The sequence below is a fragment of the Eulemur rufifrons genome, chromosome 6, assembly GCF_041146395.1.
Source record: "Eulemur rufifrons isolate Redbay chromosome 6, OSU_ERuf_1, whole genome shotgun sequence".
NCBI lineage: Eukaryota > Metazoa > Chordata > Mammalia > Primates > Lemuridae > Eulemur > Eulemur rufifrons.
Window position 1 is genome coordinate 86,940,085 of NC_090988.1, and position 21,909 is coordinate 86,961,993.

The 21,909-nt window shown below is 35.0% G+C and overlaps 1 protein-coding gene across 1 annotated transcript in view; it reads left to right on the forward strand.

Annotated features, from left to right (window-relative positions):
* Positions 1-21,909, forward strand: part of HSD17B12 (hydroxysteroid 17-beta dehydrogenase 12) — a 150,898-nt gene that overhangs the window by 54,509 nt on the left and 74,480 nt on the right. Inside the window, exons 2-3 of the mRNA XM_069469852.1 lie at positions 1,713-1,759; positions 2,725-2,800. Coding sequence (XP_069325953.1) covers positions 1,713-1,759; positions 2,725-2,800 — 123 coding nt within the window. The remainder of the gene's footprint in view (positions 1-1,712; positions 1,760-2,724; positions 2,801-21,909) is intronic.

A 21,909-nucleotide genomic window follows, 5' to 3' on the forward strand; every position in this document is an offset into this window, starting at 1 on the left:
CATATGGTGCTCAATTTCATGTAGCTAGGTTCTACACAATCATTTAAATCTATGAGTAAATAATGTTTCTTATAAATAAAATCGTAATGATAAAACACATGGATTACCTTTGGAAGATGCCAGGGAACCAATTTATTCTGAAAACTGATAAATAAAGCTTTAAAAAAATCACAGTTATCTTTTGTTCCTATGCAAGCTATATATCATGGTAGCCAACTAACAAGGAGTAATTTCTCTATGGAAATATTTTAGCTAATAAACTAAGATAAATGATTGAATTCAAATACCACCATTTTGTAGCCCCTAATGAAATAATGAATCTCAGTAGCTATCATCAGTGGCTGCTAATATAATAAAGATAACCAGACATGTACTTCCTCTTCTAAATATGCAATATCACTTATAAAGTACTCTTACCAAAAAAATCAAACCTGTCTTTGATCAAGCATCTATATCCACTACTACAGGACAGAGGAACATGATAAATGATATCAGGGGAATGCATTCAGTAAATGCCAGGCTGAGAAAACACAAAGCTATGACCTAATATCTTCAACAAATAAATTAGGGGTGGGGAAGAGAGAAATGGGTAGGTAGTTAGGTGGGTAAATAGACCCTACAGATTAAAACATTCAATAGACATCTTAACCAGTTTTGGTATAGAACCTATTAAATCCTGGTTAGAACAAACTGTTAAAAGTTTTGGAAACATTTGGGAAAATTTATAGTGATTAGATATTTATTTTCAAGAAATTGTTATTTATAATTTCAGGAATATGATAATGATATTGTGGTTATTTTTAATGGCAGATACTTACTGAGATATTTATGGATGAAGTGATGTGATGTTCAGAATTCACTTCAAAATAATATGAGAGGAAGCAGGTGAGGGTATAGATGAAGCAAGATTAACCTCAGATTGATCATTGGTGAAGCTTGGGCCATAGTACATGGGTGTTTGTCATACTGTTCTGGATATTTTTGATTTTTTTTTTTTAATCTAAAGTTTTAAAAAATTCTGTAAGGATGACAGCTGAGCAAGAACATGGTGAAAGTCTATGAGATTATGAAAGATATGGCTAAAAAGAATATGGATGTGTTTGCCATATTTCTGAATAGAAAAATTAGAGACCTTCTTTTATAATTCGAAAGAAGTGGTTCTAGGAAAAATATAAGAAAATCCCATTTTACCCATAGCTTGTTTTTTATAATCTGTAAATGGCTTGGAAAACTCATATTTAGAGAATTGGGGGGAGGGGGTGTCTCTCATCTTTTGAAGCAGGCACCTATGCTCTGAACTTATAACAAACATGATTCCCGTATTCCAGAGGTAAGATACCATGGTGTATAATCTGACCCATTATAATTTTCAAATATTTCTGCCACATAAACTTTTTGAGGTTATAAAAGAAATATGGTTTCTCACAGAAGAATTAAATCTTATTCAATTACTTTTTTCTACCCTTAATTTTAAAAATGAGTATTTTAAGGTATTAAATACACAGTAAGTATGTACTTAAGTGGTACAGTGCAGTGGAATTACACACACACACACACACACACATAAACACACAGTGGTAACTGTCACTCTGAAAAGATATAGAAAGTATTACACACGTCCTCTCGTATGTAATTGGTGAGTCCTAACTATGACCAGTTCTTCATTGTAGTTCTTAAAAATAAACTATTACTTTTTTTTTTCCCTTTCTCAGTTGTCACAGGTAGTACTGATGGAATTGGAAAATCATATGCAGAAGAGGTAGGTGATTTTCAAGATCTTTCTTTTTGGTATAAAAAAAGGAGAACAAATATGGAATGATTTCTTAGAATAGTTTTGATTTTTAAAGTTAAAAACACAAATATAATGTTGTATAATACAATAAATGGTCTTTGTTTCTACCTTGTCAGAAATACCATGTTTGCTTAAATAAAAATATTTTAAGCAAATTTCTGTGCAAAATAGGTATTAAACTTTCTATGCTGGTTAGTTGAAATTAGGAAAAGTTTAGTGTAATTTTATTTTATATCATGTAAGTGTGGACAGTCCTCAGTTTTTAAAGTCAATTATTTTGAACTATTTTCTAAAAAAAAAGAGAAATATTACCATAGGTGGTTATATTTCCAGGCTAGTCCATGGCATAATTTTCACAAGAAGTACTGTGGTTAACAGAAAGATACTGACAGAAGATTTAAGTTCTCTGTAATGCAGTGATGGGGAAGCATAATATTAATTTATTCAATTTCCTACCTTAGTTTGCGTTGGTTGTCCATAAAGTATAATACCCAAATTTAAATTTAAAAACTAATTATATTTTTAGAAATTCCTAACATTTTAACTGTGGTTTTCTTTGTCAGTCCTTTGGTCTGTATTTTATATATCTGGTCTGCAACAAAAACTTTCTTAAAGCTAATTTTTTTAGAGCCAATTTTTAAATTATGAAGTAGTAGACACTTAATTTAAAAAAGCCAAATAGTATAGATGGTACAAAATGAGAAGTAAAAGTCTCCCTTCTTAGAAAACCCTTTGACCTTTAAATACTAGCTTGATTTAGAAAGATAACCGTTTGGGTAAAGTCTTCATTTTGGATTGCCTATTCATACACTCAGGCTTATTATTTTTTTTAATTTGAATTATGTAGTCAGGTTTTCTTAAAATGGGGATATATCTAATTTATATTTTCAAGTGACATACACAAGTGTGATTCAAATGTTTTATTGTTTCAGTTAGCAAAGCGTGGAATGAAGGTTGTCCTTATCAGCAGATCACAGGATAAACTGAATCAGGTTTCCAGTGAAATAAGTAAGTTTTAACGTCAAACACCTCATGATGACAAAAGGAATATGGGTAATCAGAGTTTAATGTTTTAAAGCACTGACAACGTTAATGTTATCTAGCACTGACATTTATTTATAGTTCATGCTGTTCATGGCACGTTTTAAAGATGGATCATCAATTTTTAAAAATTGTTTTAGGCCCATTGTAATTTGCTTAAAATATCTTACTGACTCATTTAGTTTTTATTGTCAGGAGTCAGATTCTCTGATTATTTTATCATGTTCTACTGAAACATCTGAATTCCTTTTCTGTTGCTTCATTTCAATATTCTTGAATTTTTCTTTTACCATTTTGATGTCAGTGTCTCTAAATGTATAACATACATGATTGATGAAAAATATAAAAGATAGCAGATATACTTGTGAGAAGGCAACTATTTTGAGCTTTCTTCTTAGCTGTGATTGAGACTTGCATAACAATATGGCAAAGACTCTCTTAACTGACTTGTACTTAACCAAATGGATAAGCCAATGCTGTTCAGGTCCTTGATAAAACATACTGACTGACCTCCCCAGTATGCTATTTGTGACCGAGAAGCTTCTTGGTATGGTATGATGCTTATGAAACCCTCACAAGTCAAATTGTTTACTTACTAAGAGTTAATTGTGTTTGTTTCCAAACTTACATTTGCTGGGTACATTTGTTATTAAATATTCAGTAAAATGATGAATCATTAGTATAAGAGGAGGAGTTATTTCTATAAAAACTAAGTTGAATGTTCTGGGGAAAAGTGAGTAAAATGAGTTCTTTCAGAAGAAATTGGCTGTCAAATTAGTGGTGAACAAGACAAATGTAAAATATTGGAAAAACTTATAAAATGTAGTAAGAAATTTGCTCCACTGATTGATATATGTTGAAGTTTTTGCTGCACTTTATAAGAACAGAAGCTGCAATCATAAATGATACATTATGGGTGTGGTGCATGCCGGAAAGACTATGGAATTCCAGTCTCCAGATCCAATCTCAAAGACAAGGACTTGACTCTACACAGAGGATTGGTGAATGACTTACATTTATATATGGTTTAAATGAAAATGGTTACACCATGTATTATATGTCTATGACTCCTTCCTTTAACTAACTTCTGTGAGTAGCCAACTAATAAATTGTCCCAATTCTTTCCCATGAGAGAAGTTTTCTTCTATTTTATTATTAACATTACCATCTACTACTAACATTTCTATAGTGCTTTATTATTTGTTCATTCCTTCATATGTGTTATCTTCTTTGACCCTTCCAACATCCTTGTGAGGCATGTTTTCATTACTATTTAGCTGGTCCTACTGGACAGATTACATATAAGTACACTTCATTTTTAGATCTAGAACAGAGCTTTATCGAAGATTTCCAATATTATTAATAAGTATGTTAAATCTTTAAAAAAATTGTTTAGCCTTGCTGAGAGCACAGATCTTTACAGAGCTGAGCATAGAGTATATAGATATATAATGGATCTTTGGCATTTAAGGATTTTAACATTCAAGGTTTCAACTATATAAATGCAACCCTGAAAGGCCAGGACATACGGTATTTTGCAGTTTTGCTGAGGTGTGAATTTGAATTAAGCCATCCTGCTAATGAGCCTAAAGTACTTGCTGAGATAGTAGGTGAACTTAACATACAGCCTGGATCTTAGGACTATTTAATTGTTAGCTAATTGTAGTTGTGTACAGAATAACTCTTAAAATAATAAAAATGTGTTTGTGTGTGTGCAGAAATTGGCTCTTAATGAAAGCAACTACTAGTTGCTAGAAGTAAAGCTTCATAGACAGACAACAGAAACTTTTAATTAAATGGAATGTTGAATTTTGAAATGCTATATGAAAGAATCTGCCATCTACCTGATACAGAAACCAGAAAAGCTATCTCATGACACTTTCCACAAGTACTACAGTCTGTGCAAAAATTGCTCAATGAGTCAGAAGATGTACTTTAATGATAGTTGAGAATTTGGTTAACTTGTGATATGCTATGACATGTGACTGTTGGCAGAAATGTGATTCTGGAGAAAGACAGGATCCTGTTCAAACATTTTTATGAAGGAACAGATGGTAAAGGCACTGAATTGACCTTTATTAAAAGGAATATTTTTTTCCTTGTTGAAAATTATGAAAAATGTTTTTCTGAGCATAATATACATTCAGTAGAAGAGGTGATATCAGCAGACTATGTCGTCTGTTCTAAGCTGAAGAAATGCGCAGAGGAGATGTAAGATAGGATAAGTTTTTATCTGAGATGTAAATCATCTCTTTGGGAGGATAATGTTTTCACAAACATATCTATTCCAGGAGAAGGAAGGACCAGGATTTAATGGTTGACAAAAACAGATTAATTCTTTTTTTTTTTTTTTTTTTTGAGACAGAGTCTCGCTTTGTTGCCCAGGCTAGAGTGAGTGCCATGGCGTCAGCCTAGCTCACAGCAACCTCAAACTCCTGGGCTTAAGCGATCCTACTGCCTCAGCCTCCCGAGTGGCTGGGACTACAGGCATGTGCCACCATGCCCAGCTAATTTTTTCTATATATATTTTAGTTGGCCAGATAATTTCCTTCTATTTTTAGTAGAGACGGGGTCTCACTCTTGCTCAGGCTGGTCTCGAACTCCTGGCCTTGAGCGATCCACCCGCCTCGGCCTCCCAGAGTGCTAGGATTACAGGCGTGAGCCACCGCGCCCGGCCCAGATTAATTCTTCATTTCTTTGGTTATGTCTTTAGCACATCTTTATTGAATTCCTGTGTACCAGGTACTGTGCTAGGCTGTCAAGGTGAACAAGGTTGATGCAGTCCCTACTCTCATGGAATTTACATTCTAGTGGACGAAACAGAGAAAACAAATGGGTAAAAAAACCCAAAACCAAAACAGAAAATCAGACAAGTAAATAACTGCAGTCTATATTGAATGCCACAAAGGAAACAAAGGGCTAGAGAGAAAATATTAATAACAAAGAGGTTCTTATTTTGTGGCAACAAGGTGAGTTTTGCGATTGGCACGGTGATAAGGGGACCAGAATAATGGCCTGTCGCCCATAATGGCACTCCAGTAATGAAGCTGGAGCCTCAGTGAAGGCCGTATCCTCTGGGCCCCTTTGGGAGTGTAATGGTGGAGGGATTGTGTATGTGCAAATTGCACTTGATAAATCACTCCAACATTTCTATTTTCTTAAGCCTTTGGATACTGCTTTCATGTTATGCCAGGCAAGTTGTGGCCTTGCAGTCTCATTAAGTGTGGGCTCATGGAGTGCAAATGTTAGTTAGCCTTATGCTAAATCTCTGGTAAGTGAATCATATAAAAAAATTTGGCTCAATCTGGTGTTATATTCTGTTTCCCTTGGTCTTACACTCTTAGAATCCACATGTATTCCCAGATTTCTAACCATACAAATTAGCAAATTTTGTGATAATTTTTGTGTATAAGTTATTGGTTTATGGATCAGACTTTGTACTGTGATCTAGTCCTGTTATGGATGGCAGTAAGGGATGTGAGTTGAGGTTTCTTTGGTTTGTTTGAGACAGAGTCTCACTATATTGCCTGGACTGGTCTTGAACTCTTGGGCTCCAGGGATCCTCCTGCCTCAGCCTCCCGAGTAGCTAGCTGAGACTACAGGTGTGTTCCACCATGCCTAGCTGCATTGGATCTTGAGGAGATAAGGAATTCTCTTGCAAGGAAACTGCCCTTACTGTTACAGTGAGGCTGTTACAGGATCCCCAAGCCAGGGAACACTAATCTCCTCAGACACAGGAAGGAGAACAGGCTATTTCTATTTTCACTGGCAGGGGAGACTCAGAAGTAGCTAGGGAATTAAAGATTCTCTGTTTCAGCAGAGGCCACTCATCCCAAATCACAGGGTCTCACTTTTGCTCATTCAGTGCTTTTACTTTCACACGTGAGACATAGTGAGTGTGTAGAATTCAACTTACATTGTAATTTTGTAACTGGCACGTTTAAATCTGATGTTAGCAAGGTAAGCTCTATGACTATAAGGCATAAAATTTTTTATTAGGGTAACCACAGAAGTTCTCTGGTTCTCTCATGGTAAATGTGAACCGAAAGTTTAATGACTAGAGCTTATCGTTGTCATTCTGTAAGCGTTCCAGTGCGTTCAGAAGAAGCCAGACCATACCACAGTCTGCCAGACTCTAGTAGCAGCCACTTGGTTCCCCAAGACACTTCCTTAATAGGTACTTCTTTACAACAGCCACCAGGGTTAATTTGATTAATCGTGATGCTACTTACTGCACCACAGATCACTAGCATCTCGTTTCCCACTGGGAAGGAACTTGGCACGATGTTTAAGCCTAAGGACACAATCAAACCAGTACAAAAATTCTTTGAGTTCTATTTCTTGGGATCCCACTCTTGATACTAATTTATCAGTTAGAGTCCAGTCAGGAAACAGAAGTCACACTAGTTAGTTTAACCAGGCTAACTTGTCTTTTCTAGTCCAGCACTTATACTCACTCCAGTGGGCTAAATTCATTCCATGTCTGACTGAAAGAAGAAAATAGGAAAGGAGGAGATTGAAGAGAAAACTACTTCCCACCTAAGAAAAAGTAGGGGACCTCTTCATGGCTGCTGTAATTTTCCAGCTCTCCTGTCATGTATACTTCAGCCTTTCATGCCTTTAGAAGTAATTCCTTTTGAATGTGGAGGTAGCCTACTCATCAATGTCAAAGTTCTTCAGACAAATTTTAAATGGATTATATATAGTTTAGCAGGGAACTAAATGTTTCACCAACAATGGATAAGTGCTTTGTCAGGATTGACTGACTGCTTTGATGAAATTAACAGTTCCTTGTAAGGATACCCATCACCCATTTAATTAAGACAAGCTAAAAGCCCTCACACATATAATAAGCTTATTTTATTATCATTCTTAGCCAGGATTCATATATTAGGTATTTTTGTCAATTTTGATTTGTCAAAGAAAAATACCTTCTAGATAATTTTTGAATGCTGAGCTGAGTTTTTATTTGCAATAAAGCATAATACAAAGGACACTAGCTTTCAGAACAACCTTTTGGCTTGCAGAAAATAGAGATGGTGATATTTACAATTCATATTATTGATATGCATTAGTTGGTAATTCTGATCAGGTGCAGTTTAATCAGCTTTGATTAAAAACCCCATGTTTCTGACTTTGATTTAAAAAAAAATCAAACCATGATGTTTCTCTTTTTTATAACTTGCCTCAGGGTATAAAGCTTTTGAATGGTCCTATAACTCCATGGCTTCATCTTCTGAAATATAAAACTTTTAGAAATGTAAATCTTACTGGTCTGTAGTCAACAGAGGAATAGGGTAAGGTAAAAAGAAAAAAATGTCCATTCCACCTTTTCAATCCTTATGATCAAATCTGTGCAGTTAAGATGTGGAGTTGACCAAGTAAGTTTGTTCCAAAATTTTCTGAGGCAGTAACAGTATCAATTAATGTGATATCTTATTATATTTAGCCTGTTTTATTTTCATAAGGGCAAGAAGAGGCATTAGTGTAAACACATAAGGACCTCTTTGTTTTATGTTTAATAAAACTAGATCCAGATGATGGTAGGATTAGAGAGTTCATCTGATACAGTCCCTAGAGTCATATTTTTTTAAATCACTTCTGTAATGCGAGAAATATCTTTATTGCCCCTAGAGTTCATATATTCCAAGGACAGGAACCACAACCCATCCAATTTGCCTCTACTGCTTTTGCCTATAGTACCTGTAACTGTAGAGGTATCCTCTAACTCCAGGATCTCCAAATTTGTCAATACTCCTGGCCTTCCAGAAAGTGACTTTCTGTACTACTTATAAGATTAAGACTCCACAAGCCATAGAGTAAGTCCCAGGATAGTTTCCTGGGAGGTCTTTGAAGCATTGTTTCCACATATGAGAGTGCAATCCTGTTTCCTTACTAGTGGGCTTGTCATGCCTAATTACATGAGATTTACCATTAACTGAAACATTTCTGGCACAGTCATAGTTCAAATTTGTTTTATCTAATTATATCCTGGTAGGGAGAAGGATAGATTCTTATTGAGCCAATGCAAATAGTTACATTGCCATGTAAAGTAAAGAACTCAATAAAGACATGTTGTATAATATTTGTCCATTGCTCTGATTAATTTTACAGATAAGAACAACCAATATGTGTCATATTTTCTACACAATCACCATCTTTAACAGTTTACTAGTTTGTGTTCCAGTTATTATTGCTGCATAACAAACCATCCCAAACTTATTGAGGTAAAGCACAACCATTTTAGATGCTCACAAATTCTGCTGGTCAGGAAGTTTGCCAGAACTCAGATGGACAATCCTTTTGTTCTCATGGAATTATTGCAGTCACTCAGTGATACTTCGCTGGTGGATGGGCTGGTCTGGAAGATCCAAGATGGCTTCTCTCACAGGTCTGGTGCTATGGCAGAGGATAGCTGGAAAGCTACACTCAGCTGTGATTATTGACTAGAGTGCCTATACATGTACCTTCTCTAGCATGGCTATCTCAGGGTAACGGGACTTCTTACATGGTAACTATCTTCCCCAAGAGTGAACACTCCAAGAGAACCAGGCTGAAGCTGATGTCTTTTGATGACCTAGTTTCAGAATTCATGTTGCATTACTGCTGCCATACTCTGTTGGTCAAAGCAGTCATGTGTCTGCCCAGATTTAAGGGGAGGTGAATAGATTCTACCTCTTGATGGGGAAGTAGCGTAGTAACTTTGGCAAAGAACATATGAGATGGGGGAGATATTGTTGGAAAATACAGTCTGGATTTGGGAAATAGAATCTGCTATAGTTTATAAGCTATATTAATGTTTCCCAGAAAATATTTTTCCTGAATTCTGAGGGATCAGTAGGAACAACATATCATTCAAAGAATGTTCATTCTAATTTGCTGAAATGTAGCCAGCCACAATGAGGGTTAGTGAAAAATTAGGAAAAGTTGCTTTCTCAAAATAACCATTACATTTTTCTCATCAGTTCCATTCAGTCTTGCAAACTTAATTCTTGTTGCATTCGTCAGTAGTATGCCTTTATAAAATGTTTAATTTTGGAATATAGAGTCCTATAAATACTGACTCAGTTTTCTGGTATAATCTGTCTGATGGTCTGCTCTTGGCGACAGTGTTGAGTTACACGGGGAAGGAAACCTCACCCATGAGTTGATTCTCTGCAGCATCAATTATAGCCAAGAGTACTGACACAGACTTTACTGAGGCTAATTACTCTTTTGATGATGATTCTTAAAGACTCAATTTTCTAACCTCCAGTTTATGGTCAGGGCCTTTAGGCAAGCTTGAAGGAAAAGTAGGAACCACCTGTTAATAAGACTGATGGTTAATTTATTATTGTAATTACCAGTGTCATAATGGAATCCCCTATTGGGGTATAATATAGAACTAATTAATATGATTTAGTCAATGATCATCCTGGGAGCATGAACCTTATTATGGACACTAAAGGCATTGATAAATCTCCCAGGACTTTCATAAAGTACATTTTAAAATTACCACTAACTAAGAGTATTTTATACTTAGGAACATAATCTTAGAAATAATTTTGTTCACAGTTGTGCTAATCTTTGCATAGGATCATGAATATGTTTCTATACATCTTGAAAAGTATTGCAGGTGTTGAGCCATATTCATTATTAGTTACACCTTGACTATTTATAATTGACCAGGATGTTGAACTTCTCTTATTGATTTAATAGCTCTTCCCACATCATGGGCTTGATAAACAGAGCAGCTCTCATAAGAGAGTTGAACTAATTAAAGATATAGAGAATACACTACATATTAATATCTAGTTACCCTTAATATCCTCCTTGCTCTATAGTGCTATATAGTGGCTATCTGAGAAGCACCGAAGAGAGTTTGGGTATAAAATATATCTTAACAATTTTATTTTTGTTAATTTGAGGCCCAAATTTGTGAAGGCAGGATCATAAAGAGTTGCCAGAAGATTTGTTGTTGTACTAAAATACAAGCATAATTCATAGGTGTCCAAGACAAGAAATGATTATAGTCCTGGTTTAGCATGACAGTAATTAAAGTAAAGCATAGCTATAGCTATAGGAAACAATAATTATTAGGAGATCTAGCTTTTAAAGAAACAAGAAACTTTTGTTAAAAAATCATTCAACAGCATGACAAAAGTCAATATAAAAGCTCAAAGAGTTAACAGGCTCTTAGGAAGTAAGAGTGTTCTCGGGAGATAAGGAACCTTTGCTAGCCAGACTGGATACTGAAGGGACAGAATAATGTTTTATAGCTTTCTTATTAATAGAAGACTATATTCTCAAAGATCAATTTTCTTCTCAACAACTGGTCACAGACCAGTTTAATTCATAAGCTTTCTTGTTTATTTCAATATATTTTTACATATACCCATTTATACTTATATTTAGAGGACAAGTTAACACTTCCAACTTTAATTTAAAATATATTAAATTTATGTTCTGTTATTATTTATAAGATTATACACATACCACACTGAGTTTGCCATCCTAACTGGAGTTTTCTTTCTTTCTTTTGTTTTTTGTTTTGTTTTGTTGAGACAGAGTCTTGCTGTCTCGCCCTCAGTAGAGCGCAGTAGCATCATCATAGCTCACTGCAACTTCCAACTCCTGGGCTCAAGGTATCCTCATGCCTCAGCCTCCCTAGTAGTTGGGACTACAGGATTGTGCCAGGACACCGGGCTAATTTTTCTCTAATTTTTAGTAGAGACAAGGTCTCGCTTTTGTTCAGGCTGGTCTTAAACTCCTGAGCTCAGTGAAATTTTCTTCATAAATTTTAATCTTTAGAAACTGTCCAGATAACTAACGATTCCTCATTATTTAACTAACTATATTTGTATGGTATCTTAAGGTCAGTTAAGAATCATAGGAATTATATTTAAGTTGACATTGTAGAGGAGCACAATCATTATTGATAACATGTTTGTCAAAGAGATGACATTTGAAATTTTTCCACGCATGGAGGAAAGAGTTATTAAGTTCAAATGATTTGGGCATTGTTCAGAGTTCAGAAGAGTCAAGCCTTTTATAAAGACATCAATTCTTACAACTTCAAATAGTTTGTGGAAGCAATGATAATATATCTAACTGGCAAAGCCTATGTAGAAAATTTAAAAGTTCAAAGAATGAAATGTCACACTGGCATTATATTTCATACTGTGATAAGATCAGAAAAAACACATATAGCTATTTTTAAAATTAAAATTATCAAACCAGTTCTAATTTGACTAAAGATTTACCTTAATTAGGAATATTATATGAAACTTAGATTCTTATATAACTCTGCATTTATTTACCAGTTATTAAAATGTTTCAACAGTTTATATTAGTACATTTTTATTTTTTATTATTTTTTTTTAGAGACAGGATCTCTCTCTGTTGCCTAGGCTTGCAGTACAGTGACGAGGTCATAGCTCACTGCAGCCTCAAACTCCTGGGCTCAAGCAATCCTCCCTCCCAAGTTTCCTAAAGTGCTGGTATTAGTACATTTTAAAATAACTATTAGTTGTTGGGCAAACATTTGTTTGAATTTTTTAAACTATCACTGTTTAAGCTGGCCTTTCTGTGGAGGAATGATTTTTCTGAGATTTCTAGCATATTTAAATCACCAGAAGTTTGACCTTTTCTGATAATTCTTCAGTTTTTTCTTCTTAGACGTAAATAAGCATGTATAAGTCTCTATAAACTATCCAGAACAGGGACTCTTAAATTTAAAAGAGTTTTGGTTGACAGTGTTGTTCAGGTAGTCTGTATCTTTATTGTTTTTCTGTCTACTTTCTCCATCAAGTATTGGGAGAAAGGAATTGAAAACTCCCAACTATAGTTATAGATTTGTCTTTTACAATTTTTGTATTTTTCTGTTCTTAGACGTACTAATGTTTAGAGTTATGTCCTCTTGATGAGTTTACTTTTTATCATTATGAAATGACCCTCTTTATTCTTGGTAATATTCTTTGCTCTGAAATTTATTAATACTTTGCCTGAAATTTACTATGTCTAGCTTTCTTTGATTAGTGTTAGCATGGTATATCTTTTTAATTTAAATCTATAAGTGCTTTATATTTAAAATGGGTTTCTTGTAGACAGCATACAGTTGGGCTTTTTTTAATTTTTTGTCTAAATTAGTGATTTCTGTCCTTGAATTGGGGTGTCCAGACCATTTACATTCAGTGTCATTGTTGAGCTGACTGGACTAAAATCTACCCATTTGCTCCTTGTTTTTTCTGTCTGTTCCATCTGTTCTTTTCCCTTTTTTCATTCTTTTCTGCCTGCTTTTGGATTAACTGTATGCTTTTTATAATTCCATTTTAGTTACTTCCATGGTTTATTGGTTGTATATCTTTCTTTTAAAAAGTCTTTTATATTTATGTACATATTACCATTTCTGATGCTCTTCATTCCTTTGTGTAGATGATTTCAATCAGGAAGATTGTTTGTTTTTCCTCTCTAATGGACTTAATTTAACATTTCTTATAAACTGGTCTGCTGTTGTTGAATTCTCTGCATGTCTGAAAAAAGCCTTTATTTTTGAAATGTATTTTCTCTAGGTATAAAATTCTAGGTTGACAGTTTTTGTTTTGTTTTGTTTTGTTTTTTAATACTTTGCTGGTTTTCATTGTTTCTTACAAAAAGTCTTCTGTCATTCTTATCTTTTTTTTTTTTTTTTTTTGAGACAGAGTTTCACTCCGTTGCCTGGGCTAGAGTGCTGTGGCATCAGCCTAGCTCACAGCAAACTCAAACTCCTGGGCTGAAGCAATCCTTCTGCCTCAGCCTCCCGAGTAGCTGGGACTACAGGCATGCGCCACCATGCTTGGCTAATTTTTTCTATATATTTTTAGTTGTCCAGCTAATTTCCTTCTATTTTTAGTAGAGACAGGGTCTCGCTTTTGCTCAGGCTGCTTGAACTCCTGAGCTCAAACGATCCACCCTCTTCAGCCTCCCAGAGTGCTAGGGTTACAGGCGTGAGCCACTGCGCAGGCCCATTCTTATCTTTTTTATCACCATGCATAATGTGGGTTTTTTCTCTCCTCTGGTTACTTTTAAGATTTTTCTCTTTATCCCTGGTTTTAAGATTTTTGATTATTTTTGCCTCTTGGTATAGTTTTCCTCATGTTTTCCCTACTTGGAGTTTCTTAAGCTTAAATTTATGTGTTTATAGTTTTCATCATATTTGGAGAAATGTTGGCCATTAGTTCTCTAAATTTTTTTTTTCTATCTCACATCTTTTTTCTGGGACTTCAGTTATACATATACTAAATTGATTGAAGTTGCCCCTCACACTGTGTTCCAATATTCTTTTTGTTTCCTTTCTCTCTGTTTCATTTTTGAGTAGTGTCTATTGATGTGCTTTGACACTCATGAACCTTTTTTCTGCAATGTCTAATCTGCTATTAATCCTGTTAGTGTATGTTTTATCCAGATGTCGTATTTTTTCTCTATATTAAAAATTTAGGCCATTTTTATATCTTCCTTATCTTTTCTTAAAATGGTCACTCTCTAATTTCTTGAACATGTAGAATTACCAATAATAACTGTCTTAATGTTTTGCTTACTAATTCCTAAACTCAGGGGGGACTGCAGGGCTCTACTTGAGTTCCACGGCCTAGAAAATCTCGCCAGGCTATGAACTAGAGCAGTCATGGGGCTCACCTCACTTGTTTCCCTTCTCTAAGGGATTGCTTCCCTGCATCGTCTGTTGTCTGATGTCGGAAAACCATCATTCCACATATTTTGTCCGGTATTTTTTTTTAGGCTAGTCAAATGATGTCAAATTTTTCAGTTTAAGGCAAACGAGTAAATCTGGTCTCTGTTACATCATGGCTGGAAGCAGAAGTCCCCCTCTCTAGTTTTGTTTTTGTTTTTTTTTTTTTTACTATAATAGATTTGCTAGTAAATAGAATTATTATTACATCTTTGCACATGTCTACAGATGTTTGGTCTACATCAGACTTTAAAGACAGAAAAGTACCCAATTCTTTTGTATTTGTTTGAACCAGGCCTGCCATGGTTTAGGAGAAGGATGAGGGCACTTAGAAAGTAGTGTTTTGGTGACTGAAGAGCTGTTGTAAAACTTCATCGTATGCTTAATCTTGCACAGAAGAATACTTTTCAAATTTAGCTTATGTCCCAATTTTGGCACACATGGTTTTCTAAGCTAATGTCGGACCCTGTTTTAAAGCTGTCCAACTAAACAATTTCCTCAAGTGTAGCTCATTTCAGCTTCCTTACTATTTGTTACCAATCATTAACTCTGACAAAGAACAACATCTGTAATATGGGTGGATATTTTGTTAGAAATGTAGTATACCTACCAATTAGTTGGCCCAGCTAAATTAGCATGTGTTGGTCTGCATCTCCAATTAAGGCAGCTGCTTGAATGTTGCTGTTCTACAGCTGGCATTAGGCATGTGGGAGCGAGTGTTGTGCACCATGGCCAGGCACTAGCTTGTACCTCCTAATTAACATATTTGCCTATGTATGTGTGGTTTCTTTAAAACAGTAAGTGGTCTTTCTAATTGGATTATTGATGGTTCAGTGACTTTTGTATAAAAAAACACCTTTTTTGGTTGGGAAATGCAGGACCAAGGTGTTATGAAATGAGTACCATTTAAGTAGATGATTAGTGTTTCTCCTCCCACTTTTAAATTGTTGGTTGTTGTTCTAAGTGGATAATTGTAATTTGGGGCACAGCCTTCAGCTGTAAAAGAATTTGCAGAAAGGCTTATTCTTGGAAACATTTATAAAGTTTAGTAGTTTTATGTAGGGATTGCTTCCTTTTTCATCTTGGAGAGAAAGTACTTTGAAACTTTGATTGAAAAGGTTCACTTGAACTTGATTTTTCCTTCAAGTGAACTTATGTATTTTCTTGTCAATTATCAGTTGTTTTGATAATTTCATTTTACCATTATTTATTAAATGCACATTTTTTGTTACATACTAACCTTTGAAATAACTACAAACCAATTATTTAGGTGATTCAAGTGACCTAGTACTATATCTAATATTAATATCAAAAAGAATATAAATCCATTAAACCCAAGAGGAATTTTCACAGATGTTGAATGATCTTATTCTGTTGCTGTTATAAAACAACTAATAGAATTGCTATTTAATGATATCAGGTCACTACTAGTAGAAAAAATTGACATGGAATTAGCTTTATTGTGCCTTCATTCTGTTTAATGCTATAGAGATACACAAAATCTAAGATGAAATCACTCTACAACATGATTCTGATAAAAGTATTAAGCCACAAATGTAAATATATTCACTTTTGTGGAATTATCATGTTTAGACTGTATAGTTTGAAAAACACTCCTCACATAATTGTAAAGGGCATCCCTGTTTAGAAACCACAGTACTAATAGATTAAAACTCTCATTTTATAAATATGAAAACTAAGTCTGAGAGACCAAGTCATACCTAGTTAATGGCAGAGGTAGACAGAGTCCAGATCTTCTTTGGCATCTTGTGCTGTGTTCTCCTTTACTCCATGCTCTTAAATATACTTTAAATGTTGTACCTGGGTAACTGAATGGTAATTTTTGGAAGGTACATTCCAAAAATGTAATGTCAGAATTACATAACATCAAAAGAATAAGAAATATACTAATTTACAGCACAACTATATCTGAGTGTGGTTGCCTATTAGAGTTATTATCATTGGATCATTGAAAGGATATGTCAGAGTAATAATTGAGGACTGGGCAGAGCAAGATGGCCAAACAGAACTCTCCAGTGATCATCCCTCCACAGGAATACCAAATTGAACAGCTCTTCACATAAGATAGCACCTTTATAAAAACCAAAAATCAGGTGAGTGATTACAGTACCTGGTTTTAACATCTTATCAAGGAAAGAGGCACTGAAGAGGGCAGGAAAGACAGTCTTGCATTGCCTATACCACCCCTTCGTCATCACCTGGCAGCACCATGCCTGTGCCATGTGGAAAGAGAATCTGTGTGCTTGGGGCATGGAGAGCGAAGTGATTGTGGGACTTTGCCTTCAAACTCAGGGCCGGTTTGTCACAGGGGAACACAGTACATGGCAGAATTAAAGTGGTACCCATGGAGGAAGCTTTTAGAGCAGCCTAGGCCAGAGGGGAATCCTCCACGCTATAGGTAGGAACCTGTGTTACAGCCAGCTCCACCATCAGCTAGTGAAAGTGGCCTGGGCCCCAGAATAAATTTGAAAGGCAGTTAGGCCACAAAGACTGCAGTCCTTGGGCAAATACTCAGGGCAATGGAGTGAGACTCTGTCTCAAAAAAACAAAAAAAACACAAAAACAAACAAAAAACTCAAGAAACTTACTTCATTCACCTATAAGGACACACACAGACTGAAAATAAAGGGATGGAAAAAGATATTCCCTGCAAATGGGAACCAAAGAAGAGCAGGAGTAGCTATACTTACATTAGATAAAATAGATTCAATACAAAATTTGTAAAAAGAGACAAAGAAGGTCATTATATAATGATAAAAGGGGGTCAATTCAGCAAGAGGATGTAACAGTTCTAAATATGTATGCACCCAACACTGGAACACCTAGATATATTAATATAAAGCAAATATTATTAAAGCTAAAAAGAGAGATAGACCCCAATACCAGAATAGCTGGAGACCTCAGTACCCCACTTTCAGCATTAGACAGATCATTCAGACAGAAAATCAGCAAAGAAATATTGGACTTAATCTGCACTATAGACCAAATGGACCTAGTAGATATTTACAGAACATTTCATGCAGTAGGTGCAGAAAACACATTCTTCTCCTTGGCACATGGATTATTCTCAAGGATAGACCATATGTTAGACCACAAAACAAGTCTTTAAAAATTCAAAAAAATTGAAATCACATCAAGTATTTTCTCTGGCCACAATACAATAAAACTAGAAATCAATAATGAGGAACTTTGGAAATTATAAAAACACATGGAAATTAAACAATATGCTCCTGAATGGGTTAATGAAGAAATTAATAAGGAAATTTAAAAATTGAACTAATTGAAACAAACGAAGATGGAAACACAACAAGCCAAACCTATGGGATACAGCAAAAGAAGTACTAAGAGGAAAGTTTTTATAAGTTGGTTCACCTAGAAGTTTGCCTTCATTTGGCATGGTTCTGAGTGGTGAGCTGTTAATAGGGGAGATATTAATAAAGTACATTTTAAAGATCATGTTAATGATGGAGGCTAAATATGCTGCAATTTACTGCATTAATTAGAGTATAAGTCATCATAAAATCCCCCTGCTCCTCACCCCTATGATCGCTTAAAAGTTGATTTTTGAAAATGTCATAGAGCAGATAGGTGTGTTCATATAAGTTGGCATGTGCTGTCTATGCAAATCATGCACTAAAATATTTTTGTCATTTTTATGGCATTGCTTTCTTTCCACCACCCATTCACACAGTGATAAACATTATTAATTGAATTTTCTCTTGGCACAATTACAAGATGGCTTTTGCAAGAAGAGTTTCATGTTACTTAAATCGTCATTTTACATAGCAGCATTGCCTCCGGGACTGTTATACAATGCAGCTGCTTATGGTAGATGAATGAAACCAAGTACTACTGCACTGCCTTTTAGGCAAATTAATATATTTAAAAACTATGTAAAATGTCTATGTACTAGCTTGTGATCTTGTATGAATGGAGAGTAAACCCATAGAAGTGATTATTTTTTCTTGATTCTATTCATCATCATGAGAGCATCCTGGGAATATGAGCTGTTTCTAATCTTTTTTGTGAATGGGTTTCCTTTAAGTTAACAGATTCTTCTGTGATTTGGGGGGAAAAAAGCCATTTTGAAAATGTTCAGAAATTTCTTGAAGAATATTAAGAACTTTTTGTCTTACCAGATTTTAAAAATATTTTGTAGTTTGTTTATTTTAAAAATAGACATTATTCTTGAAAGGAGTTTGAGTTCACAGAAAAATTGAACAGAAGGTACAGAGATTTCCCATATACCTCATGTCCCCACATATGCAGAGCCTCTTCTATCAAAATCCCACATCAAATAGTACATGTGTTAGAATTGATGAACCTATATTGACATATCATTAACATGTAAATTCTATAATGTAGTGTAAATTTTTTAATGCTTCTGGAAGGAATAAATTTCAAATTTTTATTTTATGTGATACCTATAAAATGTTTCTCCTAGACTGCATTTGGATTCCTTAGCTTATCCTCCTTTGACTGTTTGAAAATGTCATAGAAAAGTATATTTTTTTGCTTTTTGCCCTTTTATTTTTTTTAAGTTTAACATTAAATGTCTTCATAAAGTGTATTTTACTATATGCCTGTCTTTTCTGTTTCTCTGTTGTACATTGGGCGTAGACTGAAAGGGATCTGTTTAGATTCCAGGTCAAAGATGCATATGTGTATCGAAACCAGGCAGGTGACAGGAATGAACCGAGTAGGCTGGGGTGAGGCAAGAGTGAGCAGTACACATCCCTTCCCTTGAGGGTAGGTGGGACTGCGAGTATAATCGATGTCATTCTTGTGATTAGTTACATTATATGGCAAAGGTTAAGGGAATTTGCAAATATAATTATTTGCAAAGTCTCTAATCATTTGACTTTGTGTTAATCTAAAAGGACATTATCTTTAGTGGGCCTGACCTAATTGGCAAGCCCTTTAAAAGAGGGTCTAAATCTTCCTTGAGGTTAGAGACTTGAAGCAGCAGAAATGCTCTCCTTTTGGCCTTGAAGAAGCAAATTGCCATGTTATGGGGAAGTTCATGTGTCAGGGAATAGCAGGAGGCCTCCAGGAGCAGAGGGCCCCAGTTTTGTAACTTCAAGGAACTGAATTTGGTCAATAATCACTGAACTTAAAAGAGGGGCTTGACCAAGCCAATTATACCACAGAAACTGTGAGACCGTAAGTGAATGTTGTTTTATTTGTGATACAGCAGTAGACTAGCGATAGAATAGAGTGGTAGAACCTGGGTTTGGACCCAGGCAGCCACCTACAGAGCTCACTGCCTCCAGGAGATCATTTGGTGGCTCCTGATCCAGAGACCTCTCTGAACAAATAATTGTAAGAATTTTTTTTAAAGCTTCATCTCTGTCCTTTGTGAACACAAGGTATATATTCCACTATGAAGTTCTGCTTCATAAATCCACTTTTTTATGGCAACTCAAACTTATTTCTTGAAGTTTTCTATTCACTATTTCTATTGTATTCTATTCTATTCTATTCACTTGTTTCCCTAAATTGCATATAATATATAAAAATTAGTTTATTAGTAATATTTTTTTCTGTATTTTGAACTAATTTTAATATTTTCTGTCTAATCTCTTTGGTATAAAAGTATAATACTCAGCATTTTAGAGTATATAAATAAAGCATTTACTGAAAGCTATTTGTGGTATTGTAGAAAGCTTATTTTCCTTGTTTCAAATTTTCTTTTTGTTTTTTTGAGACAGAGTCTCCCTCTGTGGCCGGGGCTAGAGTGCCGTGGCATCAGCCCAGCTCACAGCAACTTCAAACTCCAGGGCTTAAGCTATTCTTTTGCCTCAACCTCCCAAATAGCTTGGGACTACAAGCACACGCCATCATGCCCAGCTAATTTTTTCTATTTTTAGTAGAAATGGGTTCTCACTCTTGCTCAGGCTGGTCTCGAACTCCTGAGCTCAAGCAATCCTTGCACCTCGGCCTCCCAGAGTGCTAGGATTACAGGCATGAGCCACCGCGTCTGGCCTTGTTTCAGATTTTTAAAAGATGATGGGATATTTTAGAACTTGGCAGTTTAATTAATGAAGTTTATCTCAAAGACTTTGACCTTCAAAATTTATGGCTTGTCTTACATTTCAAAATCATGAGATTGAATTTCTCATTTTTCACTTTAGCTTCATCTACCTTTAAATATATGAATGTGAAATGAGATCTGCCCAAAGCAGTGGAGAGGACATGACAGGTAGTATAATCTTCTGTGTGGGCAATGAAAATTCTAAGGAAAACCTAATAGGTATTTATCGGTTCTTTTTATAGGCATTAATTTGAATGAATCATAGTTATTAATTTTTAATGGTTATTGAGATTCTTAAATGGGCTGAAGTCCAGACTAAAAAAAAATAATATTTTGGAATGGGAAATAAATTTACAACATTGGTTTTTTTCCAGATTGCTCTTTAAAATACCAAGAACTGTTACCAGAGCATAATAATGTAACCATAGATTAGTCATTAGGAGACCCAGATTCATCTTGGGTCTTGCACTGTGAATCTTTGTGACCTGAGACTCTTGACTGTCTACTGTACTTTGTGTAAAACACTTATATTCTCATCTGTGATTGAAGAATATCTGTTATAGATAACAGAGAAGATTGTTATAAGGATCAAGGAAGAATATATTTGAGAAATTTTTGAATGTAAGGTGAAAGCTTAAATTTCAGTCTTTGCCTTTGCATGTACAATATATCCATTGCTTTCTTGGGGCAGAATGAGAAATATAACAGCTGTCTGCCGTGGACAGTCTGCAAAATGTCTTCCACATGATGCACCACTGGTTTCCCATTGGGTCAGATGCTCGAGGAGTATTCCTGAGTATTGTTCATCTTTCTGCTTTTTATCCTACTGATAAAGAAAACTTGCTTCTTTTCCCATTTCTGCTCCTAATTGGCTGCCACTTTAAGAATTATTGGAAATCCATTGACATTTGCAAAATAATTTTGCTGACTTGGATATTTGAGATAAAATCTCTGAGATTTCTTGGGAGGTATTGGGAGCAGGATACAGGTGATCTGCTCCCTCCCATCCTTCAATCCCCCTCCCTCCTCACCTTTACTTCATATCATATTGCTTCATATACTCCCTGCTCCTCAGCATATCATCTTGTGTGTATGATATTATCATATGTTACCTATGTAATATATGTACATATCATACATATGATACATAATTGTACACAAATTAGGCTGCTCTGGATATCATCTCATATGTATTATCTTAATTTTTGAAGGAATATGTTTAGAAGCTTCTCTTTTTTTTTAAGCAAAACTCTCTATAAGGAAGTACTTTATGTAACCTCCCAATGAAATGTGATGTGCTTATATAGTTCTTCATTC